The 12,368-nt window shown below is 32.7% G+C and overlaps 1 protein-coding gene across 1 annotated transcript in view; it reads right to left on the bottom strand.

Moving 5' to 3' along the window:
* The window catches only part of ERO1A (endoplasmic reticulum oxidoreductase 1 alpha), a 69,969-nt gene that overhangs the window by 3,121 nt on the left and 54,480 nt on the right, over positions 1-12,368 (bottom strand). Inside the window, exons 9-14 of the mRNA XM_058293423.2 lie at positions 6,903-6,929; positions 6,707-6,799; positions 5,796-6,042; positions 5,246-5,315; positions 1,271-1,357; positions 1,049-1,182 (exon numbers count right to left, since the gene is read on the bottom strand). Of these exons, the coding sequence (XP_058149406.1) occupies positions 1,049-1,182; positions 1,271-1,357; positions 5,246-5,315; positions 5,796-6,042; positions 6,707-6,799; positions 6,903-6,929 (658 nt within the window). The remainder of the gene's footprint in view (positions 1-1,048; positions 1,183-1,270; positions 1,358-5,245; positions 5,316-5,795; positions 6,043-6,706; positions 6,800-6,902; positions 6,930-12,368) is intronic.

Genomic DNA, 12,368 nt, shown 5'->3' with positions numbered 1-12,368 from the left:
ACCAAAAAGAAAAAATTCACTCAGAAACAATCTTAGATAAATGTTCCCAGTAAAAGTTATTCATTTTGTATTTTTAGAGTACAGAAAAGTTTTATCATTTATTTCAACAAATTTAAAGGTGTATAAACCATTTAACCTAGTTCAGTGTGCTTTCATCCGTGATTTGGCATGATAAAACTAATATAATATTGTCTGGGCAGAAATGAGATTTTTTTAAGTATATAAATAATTAAATTAATATGCCATATTTAAGAGATGTACAAGTCAAAATTTTGGTCTATAAAGAGTGAGAACAGTAAATGTGTGACCAAACTGTTTTCATCAGTTCATATAAAAATTAAGTTTGTTCAATATTTTTAAGTACTCTTTGGCTCTGCTCTCTACCATAAAAAAATGTAGCAGAATATTCAATAATATATAACTGTCAAGCTTTTATGTGCTAGAGAAATAACTCTGAAGGTCAATTATTTCAAACCCAAAATATTAAATCACCAATTTTTTAAAAGCCAAGAAATGTATTCCTCAAAAAATTTTAACTTTTGTAAATCTCTATATTTTTTACACATCACAGGCCAGAAAGAAATGCATTTATACTTAAAATTCTTAATATAGGTTCCTTATCCCAAGCTCATCCTCTAATTATTTTGATGAACAATTATTTTTAAAAAGAATTAACTTTTTTTATATACTAGTTAATTCACAGAGAAATTTTACATGTATACCTATAGTAAACATTTTCAGGACTGTCAGAAAAGTAATCAGGTAGCACAAAAAGCTACCTTGAAAAAAATGGAAAAATATACAGATTCATACAGATGAATAATGAAGTCCAATCAATAATTTAATCAGGATTATAAAAGTCAATAGATGAAAATAAAAAATACCATCCAATGACTATGTCTATGTACTTGATATATTTCATAAAATCATATAATTTTATATTGAGAATAATTTCACCAAATAGGATATTTCTTATCCAGTTTCATCTGAGACTATATGTATTATACTTAATGGCTAGCAGAAACAATTTCAGCACATTCAAACTAACCTTCCAAATGCATTAAATAATGATACTATTTCTTGTCTAGTTAGATGGAATTCATAACTGGGCCCACTTTCTGGCATATTTGCTATCAATTTCTCAGAAAACAATATCTTCAGAGCAGTGCCCAAACCCTGAGTCTATAATAGAAAGAAGAAAAAAAGAAAAAATTAGAAACTTCATTCAAGAAAAGGATAAATGAGAAATGATTGAACTAGATTTGCTCACCTGAAGCTTTCCCCATAGTCGACATTTCAAACAACCAACACAATCCATGATTCTTGAAATATTTCTAAAATGCAGTCGAAAGTCCTCCTAAAAACAATTTAACAACATGTATTAAGATGTAATATGTAGCCACCTAATAAGTATTTTCTGGGTGTCTTCTATGTGCCTAAATGTACCAGGTGCTATGGGCACCAAAAAACGGAGAAGAATTAAGATTTATCGAGCACCTCCTACACACCTGAATCTTTACATATATATCAATTAATCCTTTCCACAACTCCAAAAGCGGCTATTATTATAATCTCCACATAATAACTAAACAAGGTTTATAGAGGTTAGGTAACTTGCTTGAATTCTTACATCTAGTATGCAGCAAACTCAGAACCCAGGTCTTCTGCCTCCAAAGCTAAACTATCTGCAAAGGTATATAAAAGTAATTTAGTTGAGGTGTCCTGTTGTATGTAATTATTAACTACGTCAGCATATGTGGGAGGATAGGGGAAGAGAGGGTCAGATAATGTTTGTTACCAAAGAAAAGTTAAATTGCATCCCTTCTTGTATTAGTTAGGTAAAACCATCAGATTTTCTTTTATTGTAATTCTTATTATCATTATTACTAATAATATTCAAAAAATATAGAATATAGTGAACATCCATGTACCCACCAAGTTTTAGAAAGAAAACATTACATTACAAATGAAGCCCACTGTGTAGCCTTCCAAAGTCTTAATCCCACACTCTTTCACTATCCTGAATTTGGGTTTATCATTCCCTTTTTGTATTTACACTTTTAATACATAGCTATGTATCAATGAACACTAAGAGTATTATGTTTTATAATAGAGCAACATATATCCAGCTCACCCAAAAGTAGTATCACGTCCTTATGGAATAAAGAAAAAAAGGGAAGTCAAGAACACATCCTTTTACTCCAGTGGAAATTATTCATTGATCCTCCAGGTGACCTACCTCTGTTCTGGACTTAGGGTAGAATCCCAACCTTAAAGCACTTTAAGCTGGAAATCTGACATATATTACAGATGAAATGTCCATTATACTAACTGATCTATAACATGAGGGATATAGTGTTTCACTTTTTAAAATGTGATAAATCAGATACTGAGATGAACAAAGAACTATACAGCTAAAAATGGGAACTCAATTTGCTCTGTGCACAGTCTTTCCCCAAATATTTTAGTCACTGAGATTTCAAAATAGCTCTAACATGTAAACAATTGTTAAAAGGATTCCAGATCTTGTATCTTTATTAATGTAACACAAAGTTTAATAGAATTGTTACTAGGTACTGACAATATTTCTATCTTGTGTTTCTGTATCTTTTGGACTGAATTCAGTAAGAGGCAATTTTAAATAATAATTGGATATTAATATATATATTTTTTGAGGAGACACTGAGTATTGAACCTGGGACCTTATACGTGGGAAGTAGGCACTCAACCAGAGCTATATCTGTTCCCCTGGATACTAATTTTAAACCTGCTTTTAAAAAAAAATCTACCCAGTAGCATCATTCTAAATAGATTTTGGTGATTTCATTTAAGGTTTCCTTTAAACTTATGTTTCTACCTTGATTAAAGAAAATACACACTTCGAAACAATAACAGAGTAATAAATTACTTTAAAACAGCTATTGCCATCCTATAAGCTATCAACTTCTAGAGAATTTCATAATTGTTATAAAAGTTTACAAAATGCATATATAGACAGCATTGTGTATAGACAGAGTAAATAGGTCACACGTATGCACTATAAATTTCCAAATGGAAAATAAATGTTATGTTCAATGAAATACAACTTTTGCTTCAAGGGTGTTATTAAATGCATAATAGGTTTTTGGTGATTATATTTTCACAATAATAGAAAAAATTACCACTGTCATGGGGGAGTCCTTGAAAGTTTTTGACTGTAAGGGATTCTCATACTTGTAAAGGCTGGAAGCTTCTAAAAGATCATATATATGCCTAAATTGAATTCAGTGCTCGAATCTACATTTGTTAATTCAAATTCTTGAATGTGGCAGATCTTGAGTAAATCTTTGTATGGCAGGTACAGAGAGCAAGCATGGTTGCTTACAAGAGCCAAAATAACATTGCAAAATTAAAATCAAGCACATTAAATGGCATGCATCTTTCTGCTTAAGTAAATTTAGAATGCTACAATCAACCAATAGGCTAGAATATGCTAGGTCAGAACAGGAAAAATCCTTGTGGTTTCCACAAATAACAATCAATGTCCAATAACCTGACATCTTAGAATTATTTAGATTAGAGAAATTATGAATCTTTAAATAACCAGATATTACAAATTCTCCTTTAAAATTCTTATAAATTCTCCCTGTTTGGGCACATAGTTTTAGGTCAACACTTTATAAAATAGAGTTTGAGTACAAAGATCAAACATTATGCAATTATATGGTATGATTTATATTCAACAAAACCAGTTGACCAAAAAACAGATCTCACCCAATCCTCAAATGTTTTATAAGCCTTTAGTAATATCCCATTCTATTTTGAATTGAACACTAAAAAATTTTTATGTAAGTCCTCTATTTCTAACTTTCTACTTCTAAGAGACAAGATGAGATTAAAAAATGAACTCATAAATGTGACTGTTCAAACTCCATGATGTTCACCAGAAACTGCTTTTGTCATAAAAGTAAATCTCTGATATTAATGTTTTCTTGTAAAAGGATTTAGAAAAAAAAATCTGATAATTACAGATTATCTATATAAACTTCATAGGACATCAAAACTAAGTGTTTCAGAGATTTGATGAAATTATAACATTGTGAGAAATATTTCATCTGCACAATATAAAAAGGGTTGATGTCAAATCACTCCAATAAATCAGCAACTGAACTAAAAATAAGTAGGATGTTGAAAATAGTAGGGAAAATGAAGTCACTGCAGCATCTTCCCCCTCACCTTACCTTCCAACTTCCTGGAGTATTGGGAAGCTATTTGTGAGGTTATATAAGCACTGAGGAATGTATTTCTAGCAATACTGCTTTAAGTAGGAGGTAGAAGGGAAGTTAAGAATAACTATTATCTAACAGCAAAAAACAGTACAAAAAATATTTTGTTTGCAAGCTGTATAAAATGAGCTTCTTTCATTACATTAAGAAACAAAGAATAAGAAACAGAAGGAGACTATCATAAATATTCTGATGAAATCAGATCAGCCTGGTATTACTAAGGACTGCCTGCCTTTACTGATTAATACCTTTCTAAGAGAGAGCAGTAACAATTTTACTTGAGTCTCCAAATAGACTGAAATCCTTTGAGGGTAGGAACTGTCTCTCCCTTTAATGAAAAGAAGCATGCTCTGCACAGAGTGCACATTTAATAAATATTTCTAGTAATATTTTACATCTGTAGTGTTTTGAGCAAATATACAGGGTCATAGATGGACTTACCCAAGGCCACACCCCAAATAAGGGGCAAGGCTAAGACCAGACTCTGTTTCCTGTGGTATCAGGTCTTATGGTCTTTCCATGACTCCACATGGGCATTCCTAACTGCCTTTGCTTCTTAGTGAACAAGAAAAATGACAAAACTTCCTAAAGAGGATCCTTTAATTTAACCAAAGCCATTTTTAGAATTCTTTTCGGCAAAAGAAAGACTAATCCAACCACTCATGCTCTTCCCTTTAATTTACAACCTGTACATAATAAATAGTATTACATGAGATCACCAGTGAGAAAGCCATCTCTAAGATGTAAAACAAGACACAGATTTCAGCTGAACATAATACAAAACAGATCTTAAGTTGGACCCTGCCATTCAACTTCATTTTCTCAAGGGAAAAAAAAAAACCTGTGACACTGATTTTCTTACAATTTCATAGTATATACTAAGATTTATTATAAGTCTAGAAACATGGACTTACAGTCATACCTACGTAAGCGCTAAACAATGTACATATAAAATTTAAGTTAAATCATAAAATAATTACCTTCAATTTGTTTGCTTCTTTCTTATCCCCAGCAAAAAAAGAATTCTCATCAAAATGCAAAGGAAATGATCTGAATTTTAAAAGAGAATATTCATGTTCATTTATTATAAAATGTTAAAATAAAAATCCTGCTAGTAAACATTTTTCTGGTAATTGATTAATAATAAATTCAAAATAGAGGAGAAAGTATAGTAAAAACCAACACTCTGATGCCCCAAAACAAATTCTTATCCACAAATTTAAAAGCAAATTACAGATATAGTAGAAGTTTGGCCCCAAACCCAATCTACTCAACTAAATAAGAAAATAATGCAAGTATCAAGTACTTAAAAGAGTGCTCTTAAAATAAAAATGTATAAAGTACAGTATCTAGGCCGAAAACCAACAACAAAACAAAAACATCTCTCTATTCTAAAAGACCTACAAACAAAAATAACTTTTAATTATTTTCTAACTAGCTTTCCTTTTTCTAAATGAATACTTAGCAACTTAATTTTGGATACCACTTGTCACACTTCTACTAATGTAAAAGTTATAGTATATAATTTACTTGACTTCATGAAGTATTTCCAGAAGTAACATTTTGTTTTCTGCATCCTGAACTTTATTTCCAGTGAAGAGCTGAAAATCTGAGCGCTCAAAGAATGGCAGCACTTTAGATAAAGCCCTTAGTTCTATTAGGTAGAGAAAGTACAAGTTCTTAAGTCTTCTTGGACCTTCCCCTTCCGTTAAAATTCCATCAAACCGCTGTTGAAATTCTGTAATGTTGTGTCCCCATTTCTTTTCCAACCACGTATCTGGTAAGAAAGAATTAAATATTAAACTGAATTTAACATCAATAAATTTTCCTCTTAATTATACTACGTTATTTATACCTGCAGAAGTTAACTTTCTTTTGAATTTTAAGATATATATCATGGTAACTGGTAAATATTTTTCATAACTTTGCCCTTAACAGTTCTATATTACTATTTTATTCTATAGATTCCATCCTTAAAAGAAAATAGATTCAAATTTTATTGAAAAACCAGGTTTTAGTAAAAATCAAATTGCTCTATACAAACCTATTCACAAAACCAAAATCTGCAAATAAAAAAATGATTATTTAAATTTATGAACGAGTTTGAAACCCTATATAAAAGCAAATTTACATTTTTTCTAAGAGTAAGAGACACTTTAATTCTAGAAGAAATAAATTACTGATGAAAAGCAACCATGTTCTCATTTGTCATTAGCATTCTTAAAAGAGATGCTTTCACCCATTAAAACTGGCCTGAAAGTGGCACACAAATAAAAATGTTCTGATACAAGAATATTTAATAAATACTGTGCTGTTAACAGTTATTTTAATTTCCACAGCAAAATAAAGGAATATTTTCCAAGTGGTATGTACGATTTTAAGCACCGCTTAAAGAAGGTAAAATGAGATAAAAACACTAAACTAAAGAAACTGTCACATACTTTGTAAAAGATATCTTGCACTCAAATGCACATTGATGCTTGCATGTAGGCCAGAGATAAGTCTGTAGAATGCTCTTTTTTCTACACAGAGACCTAAAAATGTTGATAATTTGGAAAGAGAAATTTCACATGTGAAATTTGTATGATAAAAACTAATTTTATATCTCTTTAAATTTGTTTAAAAGTTTCCAGTTACCTTCTAGCCAACTGTAAAATGTATTCTCTGAAATTAAAAAAGAAAAATAAGTCACTACATTGTAAAAATGCCAAAATGTAAACTTTTTATGTTTTAAAACATTGTAACAAACTTGTGCCAGACAGTGATTTGAAGATTATTTAACTAAAGGTTCAAATATTATTTGTAATTTCTCTAAAGGAAGAAGAGAAGTTCTTTGTATGGATTTAGTTAGGTTCAACTCTACATTGCTCAGTCTTTAAAAGCCTTTTAGGTAGCCCCAGACTCATAATGTTCTGGATAAAGTCAGTACATCAATATCTGGAAAAATAGATGTTGCCTTGATGGCAAATTATGCTGTGAAAATTAGGGACTCAGTATATTTTTTTTTAATTAGAAAAATTTAAATAGTATTGGGGATATATTTGTGCATAGGACATGTCATTCCATATTTCAAAAGAGCAATTCACTTGAAAATGTTACATAAAGTAGATATCACTTATATTCTACTGTCCTGTAAGAGCACTTTTCATATTACTTAGGCCTGGTAATTATGATTTTAAGGTTATACTGCAAAGAAATAATTGGGGGATAGGGAAAAAATCTGTAAAAAGAGGATTGTGTTATTTTAATTTTTAAAATCAGAAATAACCAAAATATATAATAACTACCTAGGTTAGCATGATAGACTACTACATAACTATTAAAATAACAAGAACGTGGAACATGACAATATATAAAAATGTTTATATGAAATAGTACATAAAAAGACTGAAGAAATATTTCTTTTAACTATGAAAAATGTACATGTATACTTGCTTCAGAGATGGCCAACATGTTACTATTCAATCTTTTGACTAAAGTTGCTTATAATAATACTTAAAATGAACCAAACAAGTATAGAAGTAATGGAAGGAATGACAAAGGGAATAAGTAACTAATGAGACTATATACAAACTTAAAACATGTTTGTCAGAAAACTTCATAAACAAAAGTAAAATGCAAACAACAAAGTAAGTGAACTGTATTTTGTAAATATGCCAATGGGATAATGTACTTTAATATATAAAACGCATAAACTGAATAAAAATGCTAAAGTATCCATTAAAAATGGACATGGGGGAGCAGGTGTAGTTAAAGTGGTTGAGTGTTCTGCTTCCCATGTACAAGGTCCTGGGTTCAATCCCCAGTACCTCCTATTAAAAAAAAAAAAGGGCAAATAACATGAATATATAATTTACAAATAAAAAAGCAAATGGTAATAGATAAAAAATTTTTCAATCTCACTTGAAATAAAATATAAAATTAAAACAATAAAGAAACCACTTTTACTTATCAAATTAGTAACGGTAAAAATGTGATCATATTTAATGCTGACAAGGGTAAGGTACAACTGGCCAGCACACTAACTGAGGGAGTTTAAATTAGCACTTCCTTTCAAGGATAGAAAGCAATCTGGTAATATATAGCAAGAGTCTAAAATGTCCATATCCTTTAATCCAGTAAATCTATTTCTAGTAATCTAGGCTAAAGAAGCAAGCAGGAATGGAAATAATAATACACAAAATTATAAATATATTATATCAATATAAATATCATATATTTAATAATAATGATTGAAATGTTAACAGAAAAGCATTATGAAGTAGTAATTAAGAACATGGACTCTGGAATCAATCTGCCTGCTTAGAATCCTGACTCTGCTTCTTACAAGTTTAATGACTAGCCAAGTTGCTGAACCTTTCTGGGTCTTACTTTCCTCATCTATAAAATAGGGTTAAAAACACTACTTAGGGAAGCAGGTGTGGCTCAAGTGATTGAGCTCCCGCCTACCACACGGGGGGGGGGGTGGTCCCTGGTTCAGCTCCTGGTACCTCCTAAAGAAGACAGTAAGCTGGCGCAACAGGCAAGCACAACAAGCTGATGCAACAAGAGACACAAGAAGAAAAACATAATGAGAGACACAACAAAGCAGAGAGTGGAGGTTCCTGATGCCTCCTTAAGAGGACAAACAAGACTGAGCTGATGGAACTGGCAGGTGCAGCAAGATGAAGCAACAAGAGACATAAAAAAAAATTTTAAAACCACAATGAGAGACAAAACAAAGCAGGAACAGAGCTGGCTTAAGTGAATAGGTGTCCCCCTCCCATATCAGAGGTACCAGGTTCGGTTCCCACTGCTTCCTAAAGAAACAAGGAAGATAAACAGACACAGCAAGTGCAAACAATGAGGGGGTGAAGAGAAATAAATAAAATACATCTTCAAATTAAAAAAAAAAAAAAAACTATTTATTCCCTAGGGTTATTGGAAAGATTAAGTGAAAGAATATGTGTAAACTGCTTAGAAAAATACCTGGCTTGTGGTATTAGCCATTATCATCATCATTTTGGTGTTACTGGTCATTTGTTTCTTTGTAAAAAAACTTTCAGGGTTTTTTTTTTCTTTCAAGTATTTGACCATGAATTGGAGGAGAGAATGGAATAATATTGCTTGGGACCTAGGCTCACAATGAAATTTTCAGTTCAGTTTTATAATTCTCAAGTAGCTATTCTACACTTGAGATGACTGTGATCCAGTTAATTACCTGCTATGACAGCTGTCAGAGATATTTTTATATTTGGACAAAATGAATAAATCAGATAGTTTCTTTAAGGATGAGCACCATAGGTTAACAAACTTTTGCTCTACTATCAAGAGACTGGTTGGGATCTTCAAATAGTATTTATTTTCCTCTCCCCTTCCTCTCCACACCCCCCCCCCCCCGCAGTTGTCTGCTCTCTGTATCCATACACTGTGTGTTCTTCTGTGTCCACCTACTATTCTTGTCAGCGGCATGGGTATCTGTGTTTCTTTTTGTTGCATCATCTTGCTGCATCAGCTCTCCGTGTGTGTGGCGCCACTCCTGGGTAGGCTGCACTTTCTTTTGCGTGGGGCAGCTCTCCTTACAGGCTGCAATCCTTGCGCGTGGGGCTCCACTATGTGGGGGACACCCCTGCGTGGCATGGCACTCCTTGCACGCATCAGCACTGTGCATGGGCCAGCTCCACACGGGTCAAGGAGGTCCTGGGTTTGAACCGCGGACCTCCCATGTGGTAGGCAGATGCTCTATCCATTGAGCCAAGTCCATTTCCCTCTTCAAATAGTATTGAAAAACTATAGTAGCCTCCTCTAATGTAGCTAGAATATAGCACAGAATTAGGAACACCCAAGGTAGAATAAATTTACTAAGAATTGAAAATTATAGGATCATCTCTATTAACCTTACTGCTAAAGATTTTCTCTTCCAAACAGTACAGAGTTCTGATTCAGATATTTATTTAGTTGCTGCTATTACTATAACATAAAGTACAATAATAAAAGAGCAATGTTAACAGGTTTTAATATCCTGTTATTTAGGCATAATACAAAAGGAATTCATAAAAAATAATGTTCAGAAGATCGAGGATTTTGAAGAAGAGAAAAAGTAATATTTCACTTTTAGCAATGTCACCTAGCTGGAAAAAGCTAAGCATTTAAGTATTTTCATATCATTAAGCACATGGTCTTAAGAATAATAAAAGTCATTCCGATCTTACTCTTAAAGAAAAAAGATGCTCAAAAAGGCAAAACAGGGAAACGGACTTGGCCCAGTGGTTAGGGCGTCCGTCTACCACATGGGAGGTCTGTGGTTCAAACCCCGGGCCTCCTTGACCCGTGTGGAGCTGGCCCATGCGCAGTGCTGATGCACGCAAGGAGTGCCGCGCCACGCAGGGGTGTCCCCCGCATAGGGGAGCCCCGCGCCCAAGGAGTGCACCCGTAAGGAGAGGCGCCCAGCGCGAAAAGAAAAGTGCAGCCTGCCCAGGAATGGCGCCGCCCACACTTCCCATGCCACTGACGACAACAGAAGCGGACAAAGAAACAAGACGCAGCAAATAGACACAGAGAACAGACAACCACAGTGGGGGAGGAATTAAATAAATAAATAAATCTTTAAAAAAAAAAAAAGGCAAAATAAACCTAAAATATGTTAACAGTTTTAGGATTGCTATTAACTTGAAGAGTTGGCAATGATATCTACACCCGAGGGTCAGCATAAGTCTTAGAAGTCAGCTCTGAAATCAACACTTATATCATACCCAGCACCTTCCAAATCCAGCAGGTCCTACAAGCTCAACCAGTAAAAGAGAAGGGGAGAAGTTTTCCTTGACAGAGGCCAGGGAAATGCCCAGCTTCCAGATTCAGTGGACAAAATGTTCGATCAAATTTATCTCAGGCAGGTTGTCTCTAATACCGGAGCCCAGGCACAAACATTTTTCCTTGATTCATGCTTCCCCATTTGGAGTTTCAGGTAAAGAAATACAAATTAAGTTCTTTTGAGTCTCAGAGGTAGAAAGAAAAGATAAAATCTGCCATAATAAACTTGTGAATCTATTAGCAATTTCATATATGGAAAGTTTGATAAAGAAATTATACATACCTTCACTTTTCCCTGAAAAATAAGCAAAATGTTTATTATTATAAACTCCTTCCAGATGTACCTTTTCATATGCTGCACTAAAAAAAAAATAAGACCTTTTAATAATGGTTAATTTTAGTCCATCAGTTCATCAACATAAGCAAAATTTTTTTAGTGTTAAGACACTTGTGACTGCAACTCTATCTAGTGGTAATATGAATTATGCCTGATTCAACTAAATGGCATCTTCTCCAGGAACCTGGATAAATCCTTCCCATCATCTGAGAGTACCCTTCAATATCTTAAGGAGTACAGTTATCTGGCTGACAGAGCCTTTTCCCAAATTTATTTATCCTAAAGCTATAACATAGTTTCTTTTAAAGGTTTGTGTTATTAATTTCAAATCTCTAGACTGGCATTATAAAATATAATCTTATTTGGGAATATTTTAAAATATTATTTGTAATATTCAAAATATAAGCAATACAGCAGATTATAAGCAGCTTGTTCATATACTGTTGAAAAATGGTCTTCATTTTTCTCTAGGATCATCACTGATAATTAAAGTAATACACACTCATTGCAACAGGTTTTTTAAGAAAGAGGACACAGTAGAAATAAAAAATCATCCATAACTTCCTCTGCCCAAAGATAAACACCATTTATATTCAACAAATTTCCTTTTTGTGTATATAGTTTTAGAAATGATATTAATTATGGTTTTATAAAAATACATTATACATACTGTTTTGATACCTGCTTTTTTCCTCTGAGTGAGCTACTGATTGCTTTTAATATAAATGAATACACATTTACAGTAATATTTATAATGGCCGCATTCTACTATATAAATATACCATAACTCATTTAACCAGTTCTTCAGTGATAAACATTTAGATTGTTCACATTTATTTTTAAGGCTAGTAACAGGAGTTAATTTATCAAGCCATAATTTGAGTTCAAAGTGAAGATCCCCTCTTTTCTATGAATTTGCATTTTATCTAATATTAGATCCATAGCTTTCACTGAGTCACCACATGTGACTCCCTAGA

The sequence above is a fragment of the Dasypus novemcinctus genome, chromosome 3 (genome assembly GCF_030445035.2).
Source record: "Dasypus novemcinctus isolate mDasNov1 chromosome 3, mDasNov1.1.hap2, whole genome shotgun sequence".
Classification (NCBI taxonomy): Eukaryota; Metazoa; Chordata; class Mammalia; order Cingulata; family Dasypodidae; genus Dasypus; species Dasypus novemcinctus.
Note: the sequence above shows the minus strand (reverse complement) of the source record. Positions and strands in the feature narration are given on the sequence as shown.